The sequence below is a fragment of the Poeciliopsis prolifica genome, unplaced genomic scaffold, assembly GCF_027474105.1.
Source record: "Poeciliopsis prolifica strain line A6 unplaced genomic scaffold, Auburn_PproV2 SCAFFOLD007, whole genome shotgun sequence".
Lineage (NCBI taxonomy): Eukaryota > Metazoa > Chordata > Actinopteri > Cyprinodontiformes > Poeciliidae > Poeciliopsis > Poeciliopsis prolifica.
This window is the reverse complement of record NW_026562382.1, coordinates 13,229,414-13,252,408: the sequence shown is the minus strand read 5'-3', so window position 1 is coordinate 13,252,408 and position 22,995 is coordinate 13,229,414. Positions and strand designations below refer to the sequence as shown.

General features: G+C 37.6%; 1 protein-coding gene across 1 annotated transcript; it reads left to right on the top strand.

The window, feature by feature from the left end:
• Nucleotides 1-1,967: 1,967 nt before the first annotated feature.
• si:dkeyp-118h9.7 (sacsin) lies at nt 1,968-22,933 on the top strand. Its single transcript, XM_055031333.1, has 8 exons — nt 1,968-1,999; nt 2,565-2,610; nt 3,949-4,036; nt 7,965-8,076; nt 8,720-8,866; nt 8,965-10,381; nt 11,023-11,111; nt 11,236-22,933. The coding sequence occupies exons 2-8, from the start codon at nt 2,582-2,584 to the stop codon at nt 22,128-22,130; spliced, it is 12,777 nt and encodes a 4,258-aa protein (XP_054887308.1). The 5' UTR covers nt 1,968-1,999; nt 2,565-2,581; the 3' UTR covers nt 22,131-22,933.
• The last annotated feature ends 62 nt before the right edge of the window (nt 22,934-22,995 follow it).

Below are 22,995 nucleotides of genomic sequence, written 5' to 3'. Positions count from 1 at the left end.
TTAATATGACGATAAAGAAGTGAAAAATGACACACTCTATCATGTTATAGAAATGGAAATGCTGTGCAACATCTAATCTAATAAAATGTCTCTTTTTTCTAAAATATATGAAATAAAATAAAAATGCATGCTTTATGTAATAATAATGTATTTTGTGTACATATTAGTATGTGTGTGTATACAATTTCTTACATTCTGTGTTATTGTAAACATTGCTCAGTAAAATTTATTATTTTTCAAATAAATACATTTGCAACAAACTTTAAATATCCAACTTTAGAAGATGTGTTTTCAATTCAAACTGAATTACAGCCTACTGGTGTCACAGTATACTGGTTTACGCTGTGAAGGGCCCAAATGCAGGCAATCGGTTTAAACAGGTAATGAACAAAGGTTTTATTAAATAACAAAATAAGAATTTCAAACAAAGGAATAAATATTTTATATAATAAGATATAGAAGAGCAACTAAAGACCCTGGACATGGACTAATTCAACCTTCAAAGGCCCATCTATGTTGCTGGATGAGTAGGAGGAAAGTTTTCACCACACAATACAGAAAAACATCTTTCCACAAAAATGTGAGGAATTTTTTCCTAGCTGTTTTCTGTACATAAAAATCGTATCAAACGGAACATAAACAATTTAAATGATTCAAAACCTAATACCACTTTGATATTCTCAGACCAAATATTTCCTTAAATGACTGCAATACTTGTCTTACATCATTTTCAATTGTTTTTGTTTTTTTAAACTTTTGTCATTCTCAGAACACAACATAAGAAGTAAGGTGAACTAGTTTGGGCTTAACTCTTAATTTGGCTAAATGTAGTCTTTTATTTTTAGATTTATGCCTGGAAATAAAAGTTTTAAAAGGAGGGGAGACTTTTGTAAGCTTTACATTATGTCATAATGATATCCCCTCATCAAAAACGTACATGTAGTTTTGTCATGTATGTTACGAATCCTTGAATCTCATCAGCAGCAATTATTAGAATGTATATTTCTTTTTATAAAACAACACAACACTACCCTTTTTGTAATCAGCAACTTAAACATCTACAGTTACACCAGCGTCTTATTAGATTTAATCCACTTGCATGCTAAAACATGCAATACTCTGAGACACCCTAAGAAATATTTACAAAAACTGCATACTTTACCAAGATACTTAAGAATAAAATATGTATAATTTAATGTGTGATAATTATGGAATACTTAGACAAAATTTTCAAACACCCATAAACTCAATAAATGTGTAATGAAACCTAACCTTTTGAAGCAATTTTTTTTAGTTAAGTTTCAATAACAACCGCAAAGTTTTTAATAAGTGCCATGCAGAAGTTCCAATTTTAGTTCAAACTCTGAACCAGTACTTAGTGGTGTCCTTAATAAACAATCTTAAGTTAGATCATTTAAAATAATGACAACTGAAGTTGTTTCATCAAATGACAAAAAAAAAAAAAAACGTTTTAACCACTGAAACTATTGTGATGATCCTTCAACAGAACAACTGCTTAAATCAGGGCTCTGACCACAGATGGCTCTCTTTTTGACAATGCTAAGAAAACTTGTAACCACACTGAATTCACAAATTATGGATCTGATCACCTGGCCCCTCGATGCAATTGATCAAATTTTATCAACGAGACGACTGGGCTTCGTTCCGGTGTTCCTATTTTATGAGAGCGACCCGAAGCCTGATAGTGGTCGACAGCGCTACCTAGCGGTGACTTGGATGGAGTACATCTCGTTTTTTTTTTTTTGTTTTTTTTTTCGTTAAGTTTCGTTTTAAAGCCAATCAAGATGACACACGATGTTTTTGGTTCAGTGCCCTAACTTCCTGGTGCTTGATTTTCTGAGAAATGAAAGTTACCGGGCCTGGGCAGAGTGAGGGTGGGGTGATTCGGTGTTGGAGCAAGCCGTTATAAACGAGAGGCTGAAGCAGCATCTCTCTCAGTGTCACAGCAACTGATGACCTTCCACGCGATGTGACTCAGGTACTGTCAATTCATTGCTTTTAGGGTTTATGAGCACAATATAACTGATAGGACAGAACTGCAAGAGATAGAACGTATGCGACACAAATAATAACCTGATATTTGTTTCTATTCATTTTTCCAGGTTTTCCTAGATTTATTTAATTTTCTAACAACATAATTTTCTTAAGACTTGGTTTTAGTTTGTCGGTGACAGAAAAGTTATGACTCGGCTGTAAAGGTCTCAGTTCGGGATGAATCACTAAAAAGTGAAAGGAAATTCATATTCCGACACATTGTTCTTGTGTCGGCTCTGGGAAATAGAGAAGTTTTCTTAAACTGTTTTTTTTTTTTTTTATCATGCTGCGAAAGTAGCTGCACTGACTGTTTAATAAGCTAACCATTTCATACATACACAAACTAAAAGAATAAATACAAAAAGAATGTTTAATTTATCTTCTCATGCTCATGATTATGTTTTTCTCTGTATTTTTAGATATTCATTCTACAAATTAAGAACCTGTTTAATAGTTATTTATTGCTGTGCTGCATTAGCTTGTGTTACAATATTAGTTTTTTTTCACAGCATCCAACTGAAGAAAGATGAGTGGGAAGACCAGACATAAAACCCGGTAAGCTGCCCCTCCTCTTCCTCTGAAGCAAAGCAACTTAGACCCTGATATCTTCACAAGATTTTGAAATTACATATTTTGTTTTGTCAAGTCTAGTCAATTGTACTGCAAGACCAAGGAAACTGTTGATATCAAACTATTTAAAGTCTTGTGAAAATTATGCCACCTGGAGGGCAAATGTGGATCAGTGAATGGAGTAGTTAGTTTGCAATTGAAAATTGTGAGTTTGATTCCATTTTCTTCTTTTGCATATCAATATACTCCTGGCAAGGCACTCGACTCCAAGTTACCTTCATTTACTAAACATAGCTCAACAAACTATTCATAACATTCCTAGGATGACTTTTGCTACATTGAGCTGCTTACCACGTTATAGTAGTGTTAAAATTTAACTAAAACGACAATACTGTTATTTAATGAAATCAATAATATATGTAAATTGTAACATTTGTAGGTGATGTGGAAAAACATCACTTTTGATCACAAAACATAGCAGTATTTGAATTTATTGCTTCAGAGTTTGTTTGTTTTTTGAGAACAAGGAAGTACAAAGTGTTTATGATTGAAAAATGAAGTCATAATTTCTGTAGAAGTACAGATAAAATCAGGAAGTGTAACTTTGATAAACAGCTCACATGAGCTTTCTCTAGACTATACATTTATCCTTAAATATTAAGGACAAACTTAAAGGAAAACACAATGTTCAGCAAGTTGATATGGGTATATGTTCCAGAAAATCTTCATAATATTCACATTTTTAGAACCACATATCATGTTTTGAAACATGCCAACATACATTACAAGATAGGATTTTAGGATGTTCTGGTATGATCTGTATGATGTTGTTTTGTTGCTGTTTAAATATACCTAGTATTGTGACCGTATTAAGCTAATGAAATGTGAAAGACATTTTTGTTGCAATATTTATATTCACATTCTGCTTCGTGTCTTTCCCAAAATGTAGCCTTATTAAGAGTTATGTACAGTGCTCCTTGAAACACATTTTACACACTGATGGTGGAAAGCTACAATGTAGCCACAGATGCCCTGGTGCAGATTGATAAAAGTGTGGCTGCCATTCAATCAGCACTCTGATCACTGCCAGCAGGCAGCTGAAATGTCTTGCGCAAGGACACAATGACTGGAAAGACGGAGTTGGGGAGTTTGCACCGGCAACCCACCGGTTACAGGTTGAACTCCCCCCCAGAGCTACTGCTGGTTATGATTTAGCACAACTCCAATTAAAATCTCTTAGCTGAAAGAATAAATGCAGAGTAAGCATATCCTATACCGTGATTTAAATTTTAATGTTTAGTTTTTCAATCTTATTTTTTCTAGAAGGTCCTTTGGGGCGACAGCACCACCTTTTCTTGACTACCTGAAAGATATTCTTCGTCGATATCCTGATGGTGGACAAATTTTGAAGGTCAGTATGGCGTTCATATCATGATTATAGCAATGGCTACTGTTAAGAATTAAAAAGATGAATAACTTGATCTTAGCTCGTTAATTAATTCTTAGTCCCGAATTCCTGTGTCTGTGTAAGTGTGCAGAGAGAAAAGAGCAATCGTACGACGTCAGACTTCAGATATTCAGAGTTTTATCCAGAGAAAATCAATGCAAGAAGAATGTTACAATAATCATCTCACCTAGAACATCAAAAGTCCAAGACATTACAGAACAGAGACAAAGAACTGAGTAAAAAAGACAGAAGATGCATCCTCCGGGAAAACTCTCACCCAGCACAAAGAGATTCCAACTTCTGCTGTAAACCAAATCATTTTATAGAATGCGTAATCTCATCATTTAAATATATGCATTAGGAGGTGTGTTCTTTTCCTTTGTGTGGGCTGTCTCAATGTTAATTTTATTACCTCCTGCTAAAGAGCCCCAAAAGCAGATATACGGCAAACCCTTCTCGTATCAGCCGCTGTCCAGTTTGATATATGATTGCAGCTGCAGCGCTATCTGTGCCTCAAACTGTTTTCACAAGAAAGTAGTTTGTATTTTTAACCAAGCTTGCACACAATGTAATGCTAAATAATGACTATAAGTTTGGATCTAATAAGTAACTATTTAAAAACATGCTTAAAGAAATATAGTTAATTCTAATATAGATAAAATTATTTATAAAAAGTTTTAAGATCCTAGTGAACTTTTGAACCATGCTCAGGAATTTGTTAATTGCCTGGCATATAGGCTCCTTATCTCAAGAGATCCAAGGAGTCTAGGCCTATGTTTTCTGTTTCTTCTGTCTGATCCTCCTTTTAAGAATTTATCTGCGTTTCAGAGATTGAGCCGTTGTTTTTAGTTTCATCTAAATTTATATGAACCTAGAGTGTACTTTAACTTTCTATGTTATATTTTATATGTGTCAAAGCTATCCTGTGCAGTATTGTGCTAACTTAAAATTCTATGTCAACACTACTTATTACCAGAACAGGCATAAACCTTATGTACTAAATGAAACACTGGAAATTGATGCTTCGCTCAGGTTAACAGTGTTTTTAATATTCTGTTTATTTGTTGTAGAAAGTTTACCAAGCCTGCAACTATTACATCCCCTCTCCAAGTGTCAACACAAAGATAAATTCTGGCACTGGGTGTAACACAAAATTTTAGTCACAAAACAATTGATGTCAGTAGCAAAAGACAGTTTATTTCACAATTGAGGTAAAATATTAAGCACAAGAGAAGAAAAAGGCAGAAATCTTATGCTTCAAAATCTCTGAGGCCCAAACAAACAAAACTCTCCCTTCTACCTCTATAATAAAATACTAATTTTGAGAAGTAAACATAAATGGTGCAATTCCTGAACTATTAACACAAATACATCATTTGAGTTAGTTACTTAATTCCCCACACGATTGCTCACAAATTAAGTCCCCAAAGACAAAATCAGCACACAAACAGGATCAAGGCCCAGGGTTTTGTTCATCATTTGTCCACATTTCTTCCATGTGTAAATGGCACAGTCCAGCATCAGCATCACCTTGCTCTCAACACATTTGAATATAAAAAGATTAGTAATAAAATGAAGCCTTGTCAATATCTTGACAGATTGTTTTTACAAAAGGAGACATGGTAAAATTAATCTTTATGGGAATTGTTAGGTATTGAAACTTCATCAGTGTTCATGAGAGTGACAACATGGGGACAGAAACTATCTTTATGGCTTAGAGGTGATATTATCTAATCTCACCATATTTATATGACAGGAAGATTTGTAAAGTTGATGTCTATGCACTCCTTCACTTCAAACTGCAGGATGTATGACAAAAAATGATCCTCTAAGCGTGTTGATGCGTTTTCTTTTCGCAGTCACTACAAGTCAAGGGATTTTTATGATTTTCAGAAATACTCAATCTACAGTTTAAACGTTTCTTGCCATGGCAATAAATATTTTACAAAGTATGTAATAAATTGCAACATGATAAGCGAAGCTCATTTCAGGTAGTCACACACTGAGAGACAGTGTCAGGTGATAGTCTGAGGCATGCTGTTACATCCAGTCTTAACTATTTTGTTTACAAATCCAAGTCAGTTTGTTTATTCACAGTACCTCATTTTGCTTGATTTTACCCCCAATTGGCAGCTGGGGAGAGTTTGCATCAACTGGTACAGTCAGTCGGCTGTTTGGAAGACTTTTACTTTGGTGAGAGGGATATTGACCTTTCTAAACGCGATTGGGTCGTGTGAACAACCTAACTGTACACACGTGTTCACTTTATAAAATTGTTCTGTTATGAAATAGAAAACAAGAAAAGAGAGAAACTTTGAAATTCAACCAAAAATTGCATAAACTAAACATGAAGACGGCATTTCTGAAGAAAGTATTTTTAAAATAGACTGAATGACTTTATCACAAACTCTTAAATGTTTATTTGCAAAACGCAGCCCAAACATTATATTGCTGTTTGCTGAGCTACAAATAATAACATGTGCTTGGATTAAAGAACAACTAAAAGTAATTGAAAACAAGAAACAGTCAAACCTGTCCAACCCACTTACGGGTAAACCGTTGATTTTATGAGAGCCGGGGAACAGAAATGTAGCCTGTCCACATTTTGGAAATATCTTCTATTACTGAAACCCAATGATGTGTTTGTTCCTCTAAAATTTTGCACTCGCAGGTCCCATGAAACCGAAAGTTTGATACATTAATTACTCGGTTAGTTGGAATGCATAGTCATTTAAAAAAAATAAAAAATAAAAACAAAAAGCTTGAACTGTGACTCCAGCCTAAGTCTGAAACCTGAGTCAACATCTCTGGGCTATTTTACACATTCTTCACATTTTAGCATTTCTGTCATTTCAGTTGACGCCAAAACATTCAGTAAAATCAGATGGAAAGTTTTTCAAATATTCTGTGTCTGTATAACTTTTTAAAACTATCACTTCATGCATCATTGAACCACGGTTGGGATGTATTTCTTTGCTTTTTTTCTGGACATATTCTAAATGTTTGTTTTCTACAAAAGTGTAAGCAGATATATTAAACAATTATAGCTGAGGAGTTATGTTATTCAGTATCATTTTAGTAATTTTATCATAGTAAGCCAGGGTTTTCAGGGTGCCACCTGATGTGCCATCAGGCTTTAGTTGCTCCCCTTACACAACCCTTCTGCCCGTCTAAAGCTAAGCGAGGTTTTGTTGATGCATTCAACTATGCCATCCCTGCTATCTTTCAATCAAAATTAATGTGGATGAGGTTCACTTGTTCTGGTGTTTAAATGATTGCTCTATGTAGTGTAAATGCCACACTGCTTTGGCTCACTCAACGTGAACATCCAAAAGCGTGATCATATGAGAAACCTTCTATGTATGATATATTTGTGCCACCAACCCCAGCATGTAGTGAAATCCCGTACGAACAGGCTTTGCGTGTTTTATGGGGGAAACCTGGGTTTCATTGTTCAAAACTGTCATTTGCATTTTATTAATGCCTTGAATTTACATTGTATCACTTCTGTTTAGGATTAAAAATTAAATACAAGCTTACAATAATTTAAAACAGGAGTGGCCTCTTGAGCTTTGTGGCAGACCTGACTTGGTGGTGATGATGTGCATATAAGGACGCCTGGGCCCTCTTTTCTGAATACTCTGCTCCATGTATATGCTGTATTTCATCAAAGTAAAAGTTAAACTTGTCTAGGCTTCTCCATTGCTTGACTTTCAACCAAAGATTAAATGGTACAAAACAATTGTTCATTTTATTTTTCACAAGCTTTTTTTCTTCAAACCAAAGAATTTGATCTGAGTCTATTTATTCCCCATTTACAATTTAAGCTGGGCGACTTTGTCCTGTTGAGCTTGGTTGGGTTTTCATAATAATGTATCTTATTTTGAAACAGGAACTCATTCAAAATGCTGATGATGCTCATGCAACAGAAGTGATCTTCATCCATGATGAGAGGAGCTATGGCACTGAGAGTCTTTGGAATGCCAATCTTGGACAATACCAGGGTATATACATTGATTTGTAAATAGTTCTTTGGTTGTACAATTGCTTTCATGATTATTTACCTGCAAAAAATGTGTCATCCATTTACTTTTAAGAAAGATAAATTTTGTAAATCAATAACCTGCCTTTCCTATTGTTCAATACTGTTTACAAGGCATAAATCTACATTTGATAAATATAGAACACCATGTGTATTAATTATAGACAATTATATTTTTTATAACGATGCAAGGTTCAGCCAGAACTCAATTGAAAATTGGACATTATGCCGCTAACAGTTAGCTTTCGTCAACAATTTGGTAGTGGAAGTGAGAGCTCTGCACAACGCATAAAAGGCCTCTGCGCTAAATAACAAAACATACATTAACAAAGATTTGAGGCAGATACATTTTCCTCGAGGAATTTTCCTAATCCAGGTACTCAAATCATTCTTGCAATCATTTCAGCCTTAGTTCAGTCATTTCACACTAAACACTTTGAAAAGAAATACTATTGTGCATGATGTATCTGTCTTTACAGCCAAAATAATCTATTTAGTTTTTTCAATTTAAGATGAAATTACGTAACAAGCACTAACAATTAACAAATATTCTAGCGATCCCAAACAGATTTATTCATTTAGTTACTGATTGACTTTTTGCATAGGCCCTGCTCTGTACGCCTACAACAATGCTGTGTTTACTGAAGATGACTGGGAAAGAATTCAAATGGCTGGAAGAAGTGGAAAGATCAATGACCCGAATAAAATCGGGAGATTCGGAATTGGCTTCAACTCCGTTTATCACATAACAGGTAAAATGTGTTCATTAGAAGGATAACATGCATTGACTTAATGATTTTAACTAAGGTAATTTTAGAGATAATAAACAGAAGCATTTATTTCTCAACAGATGTGCCCAGTATTTTCAGCTCAGGACATCTTGGATTGATGGACCCTCAAGAGGAAATATTTGGTGATAAGGGGTTTTGGTGGTTTTTGAATGAACCTGAAGACCAAGAAGCTCTGATGACAATGCATGACCAGTTCCAGCCCTACAGAGACATCGTTTCAGTTGTAGGCAAGCAAGAATGGTCAACAATCATAGAAGATCAGTACTTCTCTGGGACACTTTTCAGGTTCCCGTTGCGCAACAAAGCATCAGAAATTTCAGACAATCTGTATGATTCTGATAAGGTGGTTGAGCTTTTCAATAGCTTCATTGCAGATGCAGACTTGAGCCTTCTCTTTTTGAAAAGTGTGAACACTGTGTCCTTGATCCACATCAGTCAGGATGGTACCATCAACACCAGGCTTCAAATAAAATCCTCAGAACCAACAGAAGTTCTTCTGAAGCAAGTAGATGAGTCTGATGTTGAAGGCCTGACAAGAATCAAATTGATAACTCTAAATTCAGAAGATCAGAAAAAAACAAAATGGCTTTTAACAACAAGCACCATGAAAGAGGGAATAGCACCAAACCTGGATGACCTTGCCAAAAAGTTGAGTTATTTACCCAGAGTTGACTTGGCTTTTCCGCTTGATGAGCAGAGAGACTGTGGTCAAGGCAGATTGAGCTGTTTTCTCCCTCTCCCAAACAATGAATCCAACAAGACTGGTCTCCCGGTTTATGTCAACGCCTGCTTTGGTCTCACAGACAACAGAAGACACATCAAATGGCAAGAAGAAGACCAAAAACATGATGAACATGCTTTGTGGAATGAATTGCTTGTGAAGAAGGTGCTCCCACAAGCATATGTGAAGATCATTCAAGATGCCATCAAACTTTGTCAGCAATCTACTCTTCCTGTGTCTTCTGTGTACAACCTGTGGCCTGATGTTACTCAAATGCAGCACAAAGAAAAATGGCTTGATATTGCTGTGGATGTTTTTCATCACTTACTCAATGAGAACTTGGCTGTTCTCTCTCTTGCCAGAGATGAAACACAGTTTGTCCCTCTATCAGAAGCTGTGATACCCTGCAATGGACCAACGACAGATGAGACATTATCTGCCATTAAAAGGACTTTGGTTTCCTGCAGGGAAAATCTTGTGAGTGTGCCAGCGACTGTAGTGAGAGCCATTGAGACCTTTACACACACCAACCCACAGCGTGTAACTCCCCACTTCCTCAGAGTGGTTCTCCACAGGTCTGGTGTTCGTAACATCAGAAAAGAAGATAAACTGTGTATCTTGGAGTACATATTGAGTGATGGAAAATACAAAGAACTACAGGGTCTTCAGCTACTTCCTCTCAGTGATGGATCTTTCAGATCTTTCACAAATAAAGAGGAGGACACCGCTTTGATTGACAACAGGGAATTTCCAAGGTAAGGTTGAAGTTTCTCTGTCTTAATGTTAATTTTAAAATCTGGATTTTGCATGGAAACATGTCTATTCAATGGTTAGAACAGTTATTTCACTCCAGAAAGATTTTGTGATTAAAACCCAGCTGCATTTGGCCTGTTCCTCTGCCTTCATCTTTTGTTTAAGGATATTTCACTTTACAAACTCAAGTGCAGTTTTATTGTAGTTTTATTAATGAATGCTTTCACAATCTTCACAGCATTTATTCAGAGGTTCTTGTGCTGGGAACAAAAACCCCATTAGTGTAATTACCTGTGCCACACTTATTGGTGTGCCTTCTGTGATACCTTTGTACAACCTTTTTCCCCAATAACACAACACCTACTGTAGTCTTCTCCTATGGCATTTCATGTTGAAGCATATAATAAGAAAGTGAGACACAGCTCCTCTTCGCAGTTTGATTATTCACAGATAAACAAATCATTTTTGTTTTCCATTAGCATAACTGTCTCATTGTCAAAAAAAGCATTTTTTCCCCCTTTAGATTATTCTGTTTATTTCTTCTTGATTGTATTTTTTAAAGGTAAAACTTTTGTCACTTAAAATGGACTCAGTTTTTGTTAAATGCATAACAACCATAATAAAATAGTGTATGTTTTTGCAGAACACTTTTGCCATACTGCAATCACCTCTTCATCCCCCATGACCTACATTCAACTTGCAGAAACCACCTGGTAGAACTGGCCAAGCTAGGTATGTTATGTTGACTTTTATAAACAAATGTTATGTTGATTGTGTGATTCAACATAAAATATATTCGTTTTCATTCTTTAAAAATAATTTTTCTATGTGTTTTTGTTATTTATCTCTTTTCCAGGGGTATTCAGAGTCATCAACATTAATAAAAAACACATAGAGCAATATACAAGAAAATTTCTACCACAGGATTGGAAGCAGATGGAGAAAAAGATTGTTACTTGGAACGCCAACAGCAGTGACCATCCACCATTAGATTGGCTTCGGGAATTCTGGAGGTTTCTGAACTCTCATTTCCGTGAGTTAAGTTGCTTCATGGAAATACCTCTGATACCTGCCAGTCCTCTCTCTAACAGTCAGCCTGTAACACTGGCAAAACTACAACAGAAGACAACCCTCATTTTTCAGAACCGAGGACAGAACAGTTTGCCTGACCAAATCGCTCAGCTGGTGACCAAAACTGGTGCTACAGTGGTGAAAGGAAATGAGTGGCTTAAACATGAAGACCTTGAAACTTATGTCCCTAACCCATCTCCAAGGAGCATCATGAAGGTGTTGATGAATTTAGACTCTGGGAAAGTCATCACAATTGTGAAGTCTGAGTCTCAAAAGACAAGAGAAAATCTGAAAGACTATTTGTCCCATCTAAATGCTCTCTCAGGTCAAGAGAAAGATTTCCTCATGAAGCTTCCTCTGTTTCAAACTATGGCTGGATCCTTGGTCACAGCTCAATCAAAGCAGGCTTTGGTTCTAACATCTGGTCTGGTTATACCCTCAGATGTGCCTGTGCCTGATTCAATTATTCAGTGTGCTACTGAGGCTGATCAGAGACTTTTCAAGCTGCTGAAAGTGAATCTCTTGAGCCCAGATGAAGTAGGTGTTCTCCTCATTGACAGCATTAAGAACGGTACCTGCAGTAGTCAAGGAGCTGAGAAAATAATGACTTGGATTTTGCAGCATGGTGAAATCCTTTTCTCTAAAAACCAGTATCTAAAACACAGGTGTAAAGAACTGAGATTCATTGAAGTAAAGAGAGAGATGAAACAGGCTGCAGACTTTCTTAGTCCAACAGTTCAAGCCTTTAAGATGATCTTTGAGTCAGACAACTTCCCCCCACCAATATACACAAAAACACCACAGATGCTGAAAAACCTGAAAGAGCTTGGATTGATACACAAAGAGGCAGATTTGACTCCAGAACATGTGCTCTATGCCACCACACTGATTGAAAAGCTCAAAGTAAACTCTGAAAGTGAGGCTTTGGAAAGAGCTCAGGTCCTCTTGGAAATGCTGGATGGCTACGATCTGCTGTCCAAGTTTTCTGATCAGCAACTTCATCGTCTTAAGATGGTAAAATGGATTCCATGTGACCAGCCTGGAGCTGAAAAGCAAAATAGATTTGATGAATCTACAAAGAGCTGTTTCTGCAGTTCAGAGGAAATAAGACACACAATGTATGAGGACATTGTTGGAGAGGTGATGCCTCTGATGGGGAAGCTCAGTGACAGAGTTAACACCAAGCTCGGCCTCAAACGGCTGCCTCCACCTGAGAAAGTGATTGAGAATTTGTCAGCGCTGAAATCAACTGTACGAGACATGGATGATCCTGACACCAATGTGGATTTCAAGAGAAAACTTCATAGCATTTACGGGCACATGCAGCAAAACATCTCTGAATATGCAGACTTGTTAAACAGGGAGCCAGACTGGCTGTGGGCCAATGACCAGTTTGTTTCCCCTTGTGATTTGGTTCTTAACTACCCTCAGGATCTGGATCTGAGCTCTTACATCGGGAAGGTACCAAATGAATTTTTGCCATTCAAGAAGCTGCTTCAGAGATGTGGTCTGAGAACGGCACTTCCGAATGAAGAAATTGTTAATATTCTTTATTCTATCCAGCAAAACATTGAAGCAAGAACACCACCTTTTGCAACTCCGGGTGAAGTAAAGGTTTCCATTGAGATTCTCAGCTGGTTGTGGAAAACAAAGCAAAGAGTTAATGGTGACATCCCTGTGCCAGTCGTTACAGACGATGAACAGTTTACCCTGAAACCACAGTCAGAAGCACTCCTCTGTGATGTAAACAAAAGTAAACTGAAAGAACTTCTGGTCAGTGAGGAGAAAATATATCTGCTACATGAAGAAATACCAATAGCAACAGCTGAATGGTTGAAAATAAGGTTTCTAAGTAACTACATCCTTGCTCCAGAGTTAATAGGCATTGAACAGTGTGGCCAATCTGAACCCATAACTATGAGGATAAAAAACATTCTTAAAGAGTATGATGAAGATGGTGACATCTTCAAAGAGCTCATTCAGAATGCAGAGGATGCTGGAGCTGATGCCTGTAAATTCTTGTTAGATTTCAGAGAACACAAAGATCCTCCTGAAAGTCTTATTGATCCTGACATGGCCCTATGTCAGGGACCATGTCTTTGGGCCTTTAACAATGAGAGGTTCACAGATGATGATTGGAAGAACATTGTCAGAGTTGGCTCAGCTTCAAAGGAAAACAAAGTGGAAAAGATTGGAAAGTTTGGGCTTGGATTCAATACCGTTTATCATGTGACAGATGTTCCCTCTATCCTGAGTGGTAACAAACTTCTCATACTTGACCCAAATGTGACTCACTTGAGAAAGCACATCCAGCACAAGACAAATCCTGGAATCAAACTAGATCTCTCTCAGCAGAGACTTTTCCATTGCTTTCCTGGTCTATTTGGACCATATGAAGGTATTTTTGACTGTAACTTCACCCAGAAATGTCCTCCAGAACCGTATGATGGCACACTAATCAAACTACCTTTCCGAAGTGAGGAAGAAGCTCAGAGATCAGAAATAAGCAAAAAGGTATACCATAAAGAGGTCATCTTTGTTCTGCAGCAGAACTTCATGAAGAACTCACAAGTTCATCTGCTTTTTCTCAGGAACATCAACATATTGTCTCTAAAAAGTATCTCGAGCAATATATCAACACCACTGAGGGATGAAGAAATACCAACCCTTCTGAACATTGTTAAAACAGTTGATAATACAATGAGTATTTCAAATGAGACCTTCATCAAGAAGCAACAACAAGCACAGAAATCATTGATGAAACATGACATTAAATGCTCAAATGTCATTGATAGCTCCACAGTCCAAATTGTGCAGATAATTAGCCAGAAATCTGATGAAACTGAAGTACAATCTTGGCTCATTTACAACTGTTTTGGCACTGGTCAGTCTTTGAAAATGGTTCTTAAAGAGAACAAAACAGAAAATGAGAAGGCTGTATTCTCCTTGCCAATTGGAGGAGTTGCTATGCCTTTGCAACAAGATACAGAAACAGGAAAAATATCTCCTCTACAAACAGATTTTTCTGGACAGGCATTTTGCTTCCTTCCTCTTCCCATTCAGACAGGTCTTCCGGTAAATATAAATGGTACATTTGCTGTAATGAGCAACAGAAAAGGTCTTTGGGAAAGTGGAGTGAAACACAAGTGGAACTTGGCTCTTCAAGAGGATCCTGTTGTGACAGCATATATAACTTCACTCTCTGCACTGAAGAAAATGTCTGAAAACAAACAACTTGAGGCTTACTGTTATCACAGCTTTTGGCCTGAGAGAGAGAAAGTGAGTGACACTTTTAAACCTTTGGTGGATTCATTTTACTCCAAACTTGTGCAGTCCTCCAGTGGCCTCTTTTCTGATGGCGAACACTGGTGCTCAATGAACAATGCAATCTTTCTACATGAATGTATTGAAGAAAATGCAGAAATCGGCAGACTTGCTGCTCAGGTGTGCAAGAAGTACATGGAAGCACCAAACGTTGTTGTTCCTATCCCACTGTGGTTAAGAAAGAGCTTCAAACAAGCTGGGCAAGAAAAGGTTTTACAAGAAAAGACATGGACATGGGAGAAGTTTTACCAAGAGGTGGTGTTCAAAAACCTTGCTACCATGGACCCTAAGACCAGAGATACACTTATTCTGCATGCTGTGGACCTCAACATAAAAGAAATTGATGATCTGCTGAAATTTTATCCCTGCATACCTACATCAGACGGAGAACTCCAATATATCAGGAAACTTGTCAATCCCTCCGGAAGAGTGGCCTGTCTTTTTGAGGCAGATGAAGGACGCTTGCTGGGTGGAACCAAACAAGACTTCGGTTCACCCAGAAGGATTCATAGGTTGCTGGAACTTGGAATGGCCAGTGATCACCTTTCCCTTGAAGACATCACACACAAAGCATGCACAATGACTGAAACCTGGAGAGTTGACAAAAAGAAAGCATATCAAAATTTAAAGTGCCTTCTTGAACTTATGAAAAACCACCTGAATGACAAAGATTCTCCCCACTGGAAAACCTTGAGAATGACTCCATTTCTCCCAGCATTTTCTCCTGGTGACATAAAGATGAAACAAAACACAATACTCCAACAACCCACAGCAGTTTTTAGTGACAAATCTTCCCTGCTTGTCAACATGATTCATCCTGTACTGGATCATATGGGACTGAAAATAAACAACACTGAACCTGTCTTGGACCTTTTAAAAATTCAGAAGAGTCCAGAGCCAGAGACTGTGCTTCAGCAGTTGCAAGAAGCCAGTAAGCATTCACAGTCATTGGACACTTCTATGCTTCACAAAATAGCATATGAATGCTATAAATTTCTAGATCAGTGGATCAGTGGTTGTGAGAATGACACTTTCATTTCACAGCAGGCAAATTCATTCCCCTTTGTCCTCATTGGCAACACATTTGTTAATGTCAACTGTGTTGCAGAAAATGAGCAGTTTGAAGCCAAACCTTATCTCCATGTACTTCCACATGCCTTCACTAGTTTCAGAAATCTTTGGGAGACTGTTGGCGTTGGAAAAAAATTTACCACCACTCAGTTTTTGTCTGTGCTTGAGGAACTTCGCTCCCAACATGAAAACAAAGCACTTCCAGAGAGGGATTTATCTATTTGCCTTACAATTTTAATGAAAGGAATATTTGAGACAAAAGAAAAACTAACTAAAGAGTGTTTGATACCAAATGAGCATGGAGTTTTGCAACCTGCCAAAGACCTGTTTTACAATGACAGTCCATGGATGCCACGTGCTTCAGGTACCACATTGTGTCATCAAAATATCCCTCGTCCTATGGCTATCCACTTTGGAATCCAAACAACCAGGCATCACACTTTGGATGACTGCACAGTTGACAACTTTTCCCCTTTTTCTTTCCATTTTGAACAGCAGGAACAACTAACTGTTCGAATTAAAAACATAATTTCAGCATATCCATCAAAGAAGGACATCCTAAAAGAACTGATTCAAAATGCTGATGATGCTGAGGCAACAGAAATTCATTTCATTTGGGATAAACGTCAACATGGCAAAGAAAAAACATTTGGGGAAAGCTGGAACAATTTGCAGGGTCCAGCCCTCTGTGTTTTCAACAACAAAGTGTTTTCTGATGATGACTTGAAAGGCATTCAGCAGCTGGGAGAAGGAGGAAAACAAAACCTACAAGGAAAAACTGGGAAATATGGACTTGGTTTCAATTCTGTTTACCACCTCACTGACTGTCCCTCCATCCTCACTGGAGATGAAATACTTTGCATTTCGGATCCCAATCAGAAATACATTGAAAGTCATTCAGGCAAGCCTCGTCTAGGCATTGGATACAATCTAGTTAGCAGTTTCAAAAAGATGTACACTGATGTCTATGAATCATTTCTTCCTGAGAAATTTCCTCTTAAAGAAGGCACCATGTTCAGATTACCCCTGAGGACAAATATGGCAGCAAAAAGCTCAGATATATGTCAGCAGGAAGTCACTGAGGATTGTATGAGGGAACTGTTCTCTGTCCTGTCTGAAGATCCAGATGGACTAATTCTGTTCCTGAAAAACATCTGCAAGATTAAAGTTCATGAACTTGATACCAGTTCCAAGAAGCTTAAAACCATCCTAACTATTGAAAGAACTCTGGAACAAGAAAGCAGAGTAAAAAAGGAAACATTTGCAAATCAATTGCAGAGTGCACTGCAGTCTAAGAATCCAATAACCCCCTGCAAGACCTTCTATGAAATGACAGTTTCCACCTCAGATAAAAGACAAAGTGAATGGATTATTGCTGAACAGTTTGGATCATTCAAAGAGAGTAATGAACTAAAAGCAGCTAAGAAACTTCCCCAGGGGGCAATTGCTGCACATGTAAAGAAAACATCTCTGCACTCTGTCCTAATCACTGACAATAATTTCCAAGGTGCTGCCTTCTGTTCACTCCCATTGCCTGGAAAAACTGGACTGCCAGTACATGTGAATGGAAACTTTGAGGTAGATACAAACAGGAAAAATCTTTGGAAAGAAGATGGCCAAAGTGTGAAGTCAAATTGGAATGAGAGTTTGAAACAACTAATAATCGCTCCACTTTATGCAGATCTCTTGCGTTACATTAGAGATAAAATTCATGTCAAGAAAAGCCTCCTTCAAAGTCTTGGACGCCTAATCAGTGATTCATACTTGCGCTTTTGGCCAACTCAGCCAATAAATGTTGGTCCAGAGTGGCATGAAATGATACAACATGTGTACAGATCCATTAAAGAAAATGAACTTGATGTAATTCCAGTTCTGAAGACCTCAACATGCAAAACTGCAAGACAGGAATTGACAGAATACTCTCTTGATTGGTGTAAACTCACAGAAACAGATCCTGTTCAAGCGCCTTACCTAACAAAATCAACAAATGAAAAGATCAATCTCATTTTGGAAGCTCTTGGAATGAAACTTGTTCCTGCGTTCTCAAACATGTCCTGCATTTGGGAAAGCATACAGTCAGCTGGGATTGAAGTGAAAGAGGTCAATCCTCCTGCTGTGCGTATGTTCTTGCAAGCAAAGGCCATCAATGATCCTACACAAACAGATGTGGATTTACCCTTGCCTGTAACTGCTACTCTCATCCAAAATGAAAAACAATGCTCAGAGCTCCTGAAGTTTTGTTTGGACGACTCCCAGTTAAAGGAAAATGCAGAGAATGATTCCACACTACTTGATGGCCTTCCACTTCTTCTTACAAAAGACAAGCTTTTACGAAAGTTCAACTCCAAATTTCCAAAGTGGATTTCAAGATATGACAGCCTTTTCTTAGGCTATGAAGACAAATTTGCAGATAATGCAATAAATGAAAAACATGATCTTTTGAAAACTTTAAGCCTTGTCAAGAAATTGACACTTTCAAATGCAGCAGAATACTTGAAACCAATTATTCAAAGTCTTCTTCAGGGTTGTGAGGTCAATCCAGATAATGGTCTCTATGTCCCAAATGAAAATATGCTGAAGTGGCTGGAACGACTTTGGTTTTTCATAACAAGTGAAATTTCACCAGAGACATCCAGAGTTGATAAAGAAAGTTTGACAGCAAAGGATGTCAAAGAACTCTTCAGTGACTGTTGCATCCTACCAGTTGTACATCCAAGAGGAAACAACAAATGCCTCCTAAAGGCAATGAAAAACATGTCAAGTGTAATCCCATATGTCTCAGACAAAGACATATCTCCAATCCTCTGCAAACTTGGTTTTCTAAAACTTGACACTCTCTTCTTTTTAAAGGTACATGAACAGCCTTCCAAAATACGCCATGAACTCTTGGATGTGAATAATAAAATATCAGTTCTGGACGAAGCCTGCAAAATCAACCAATCAGAGTTCAAGTTCTTGTCAAGTGAGGAGATGAAGATGTTTCAGAACTTTTTACAGTCAGAAGTAAATATGTCTAAAGATTACAAGAGGAAGCTTAAATCTTTACCAATTTTTGAAACAACACTTGGTGAACGGGTAAGGATTGATGGACCCCAAGAGGTATTTATCCTCAAAAGCAGACATTCAGAGACATTTCCACATTTGTTCACTCTGTGCAAGGGCAACACTTTCCTAAAGCACAACCCAGAAAACTTTGCTGTGTCAGAAAAGTTGGAGATCAAAATCCTGAGTGATCAGGACTATTTTATGAGGTTCATTCTACCATTTGTACAAACACTCACAGAGAAAGACACTCTTGATTGCTTAAAGCTGATATTATTAATGGAGTATGAATTTGACCATACCAAGAAAGAGGACATCATCCTCTCACTGAAGTCTGTAAAGCTCATTCGAAGCTCTGAAGGTCGACTTGAGACTGCCTCGTACTACTATGACGACAGTGTGGAGCTTTACAAGAAAATGGTTCCCGAACAGAAGTTTGTTCCAAAGAAATTTTGGACAGACTTGAGCGAGGGAAAAGAACATCAAAGTTTACAAGCAAGAGACCTGATCAGGAAACTTGGAATGAAATATGAGGTGACCAACGATGAAATAATCAACTTTGCACACCAACTGGAATCAGAAGCAAAAGAAAACAGAAACCTCAAAACGTTGAAACAGAAGTCAAAACTGCTTTTCAAAGAAGCCTTGAAAGCGGCCACTGACAAAAATGAAAGGTTGCTGAGAGACATTGCTGATATCAAGTTTATCTTTCCAGTTAAGATTCAGGAAGATCTCTGCAATTACTATCAACCATTTGCTTCAGAGAATACCACAGTTCAAATCAGAGGATCTTTGATTGAAACAGATCAGAAACATCAGGATTTGATTTGGTCCTCAATGCCAATTATACATTTGCCAGTTTACATCTCACAGAAGCTTTCACAAATGATGCACAATGTTGGAGCTCACAAACAGCCACCTTCGGAAAATGTAACCAGAAACATGAGAAACATCTGTCAGTCTCCATGTAAAACTGATGAGGTCATCAAAACCCGTGCAGATGTGTTTCGGAGGGCTTATGCCTACTTGCAAGCCAATAGCTTCAATGGACAATCTTTATTTGGTCTTCCCGTTGTCTTGGTTGAAAAAGACACTGTGCTTTTTAAAGCTGATGGTGTGTGTCTCTCACTTTCTCATGACCTTGACTTTAGACCATACTTGTACCCAATTTCTTCACAAGATGCTTTGTATGCAGCGTTCTTTAAGAAAGTTGGTGTGAAGGATGAAGCCACTGCAGTGCACTACTGTAATGTCCTGGCAGCTGTTTATGCTGATTCCCATGATAAAACACAGCTGAATGCAAACCAGTTGATTACTGTAAAGCGAGCAGTTCACCATTTATTTCTCGTTATCAAAACTCAAGGAGAACTGGCCCACAATGGTGATGTTGATACGTTGTATCTTCCTGCAGTTGATGGAAAGCTTCATACATCAAGTTCACTCTACTACAATGATACAGTGTTTGAGACCCAAAGGCTGAAGGAAGGACTGGAGGATAGGTTCCTGTTGCTTGAGAAACTCAGTGAATGTCATCTGGACAGTGACATCTTTGAACATCATCGACTGGTGAAAATGTTACCTCAGAAACTGCAGCCTAAAATGTTGTCTCAGATCACTAAGGAGAAAGTTGTGGAATCAAACCTGCAGCCTTGTGAGCTTGGGAGTGGTTGTGAGTTTAGTGGATGGTTTGATAAACATCTCTCTTCAGAAGTATTCAAATATGGACTCATTTGTCTCCTCAGAGAACAGACTGAGGGTAAAATAACACAAGAAGATGCGACAGACATGTGTGAGAAAACATTTGGCAACATTCAAATTGTCTGCTATAAGTCCCTCAAAACGATGCTTTGGCTGGATGAGCAACCACTACACAAAACTGCCAGAGATACTGATGTATTTGTCAAACAAGAGCAACAAGGTCTAACCTTGTTCTTGAAACACAATGATGACATGGCTCCTAAAGTCATAAACAAAGTTAACATGATTTTGACAAAGGGGATTAATGCTCTTTTAGGCCACCGAATTGCATTAGTTCACCTCCCAGTGCTCGGACAACTTCTCATGTGTGACAGTCTGCAAGATGGGAAACAAACTCTGGCTGATAATGAAATCCGTGATAGTGTAAATATTGAAACAAAGACTCTCAGTCCTCCAGATCCTGGGACAGATATTCCAGACGAATGGCATGATTCATTAGACATGTGCTTTCTGAACAACTTTGAAGAAGGGGAATATGTTGGCTACAGCACAAACAACACGTACATTTATGCAGTTGTTGTCAACGAACTTCCTGGTTGCTCTGGAAGATGTTCCTGGAAATACAAAATAGATATTGGAGCGGATGAACCAGTAGAAGTCAGTCATCTTGACCTGTACAAATTTAAACGAGACAAAAAGATTAAAGCAGATGGGATCAAGTGCACTTCGTCTCTGGAGCTGGTTGTGAAGAATGTGTCACCTTCATCCCAACCCCCACAAAGTTCTTTACCAAGCTCTCTTGATGAAGCTAAAAGAGAAATAGACAAATGTTTGGCTGAGATTTGGAATCTTCCTGAAGAGGAGAGAAGGAAAGCTATCAAGAGACTTTACCTCAAATGGCATCCTGATAAAAATCCTGACTGCAAGGACCTCGCCACAGAGGCTTGTAAATATTTGCAGAATCGAATTAATGAGCTCAGCAATCCATCAAATTCAAGGGGATCTTCTAATTTCAGAGACTTCTACCAGCAATGGGACCAAGAAGCACAACGTCACAGTAGGGGTCGAGAAAGATTCTTCAGATCTAGAGGCTTCAGTTCCTACAACTTTTGGACCCATAACACAAATATTCCAAGACCAAACAAAGAAGAGGCCAGACGCTGGTATAAACAGGCTCGCTGTGATCTTAACGCAGCTCATAAAGACACAAGTGGAGGCAGCACAGAGTGGTGTCTATTCAAAGTCCATCAGGCAGTGGAAAAGGCTCTCATTGCAGCAGAATACAAGCATGATGGTGAACACACCACCAGCAGCTCAATTTCAACCACAGCAGCAAAAGTTTCCAGTTACCACCCTGAACTGAGAGACCTTCCTGAGATTGTAGCCGATCTGAAGTCACTGGGAGTGGACGCCAAAAAAACTCAATACCCCAACTGTCATCCATTTCCTCACATTCCTAATGAACAGTTCAGGTCTGAAAATGGAATATTAGCAGTGAACAAGGCATCTGAGCTACTCAACAAAGTAGAAGCGTATGTGCATTAGATTGTGCTGTTAGATTGATAACATTTTCTTTTCTGCGTTTTGTTTTTTTAAGTGATGTTTGCTGATATTCCGTTCGTTTTATTTTGGTAAACCTTTTATTGGTGTTGAAATATTGAAACATAAAGAAACAAAAAATAATCGTACCAAATAATTACTTTTAATGAGTCTTTTGCATTTTATTTCATGACAGAAACCTTCAAAACTTTGGATTATTTTATAAAATAATAATATCAAACTTTTATTTTCAAATACAGAATAAGTGCATACAAAGCAATTACTGTAGAAAATGTAGTTTTATGTAGTTCTAGCAACATTGTAATGCTAATGTAAAGATTGACACACAACTTTATTAATCTTTAGAAATAGTGCTCAGAATTATTTTTAGTTTATATCAGTAAAAGAACTGAACAGTGTGTTGTCTGCACTCTAATGCAGAGCATTTAATTTTTTGTTTTCTTCTTGGCAGATACTGTTAGTTCATTATTATTTAGTGAATGCATTTTTTCATCTATATTTTATATTTGTTTTATTTTACAACATGCTTGCAGTACATTCCAATGGGTGATTGTGTTTGAAAAATGACCAAGACTGCTGCTGTTTACTGTATTATTTTGTAGGTGTTTTCACTTTAATGTTGAAATAACTGGCATTATATCATGTTTTACTTTGCTTGTGCAAAATGTTCCTCTTTCTAGTTTATAATAACCATAACTATTGCAACTGGAATATTTGTTCCTCATAAATGTATTTCAGTTAGTTATCTTAGCTGCAATAAAAACTTTCTGTTGCTAAATAAATATTGTCAGTTGTGCTTATGAATCATGTCCGTTTGTGGTCTTTACATTTAATCTTTAGTCCATGTTTA

Bases quoted from the DNA above. Each gene is read 5' to 3' on its own strand.
- si:dkeyp-118h9.7 (XM_055031333.1), top strand. From the start codon at position 2,582: ATGAGTGGGAAGACCAGACATAAAACCCG. The intron at 2,611-3,948 runs GTAAGCTGCCCC...TATTTTTTCTAG, and splicing joins AAGACCAGACATAAAACCCG to AAGGTCCTTTGGGGCGACAG. The intron at 10,382-11,022 runs GTAAGGTTGAAG...ATGTTTTTGCAG, and splicing joins GACAACAGGGAATTTCCAAG to AACACTTTTGCCATACTGCA.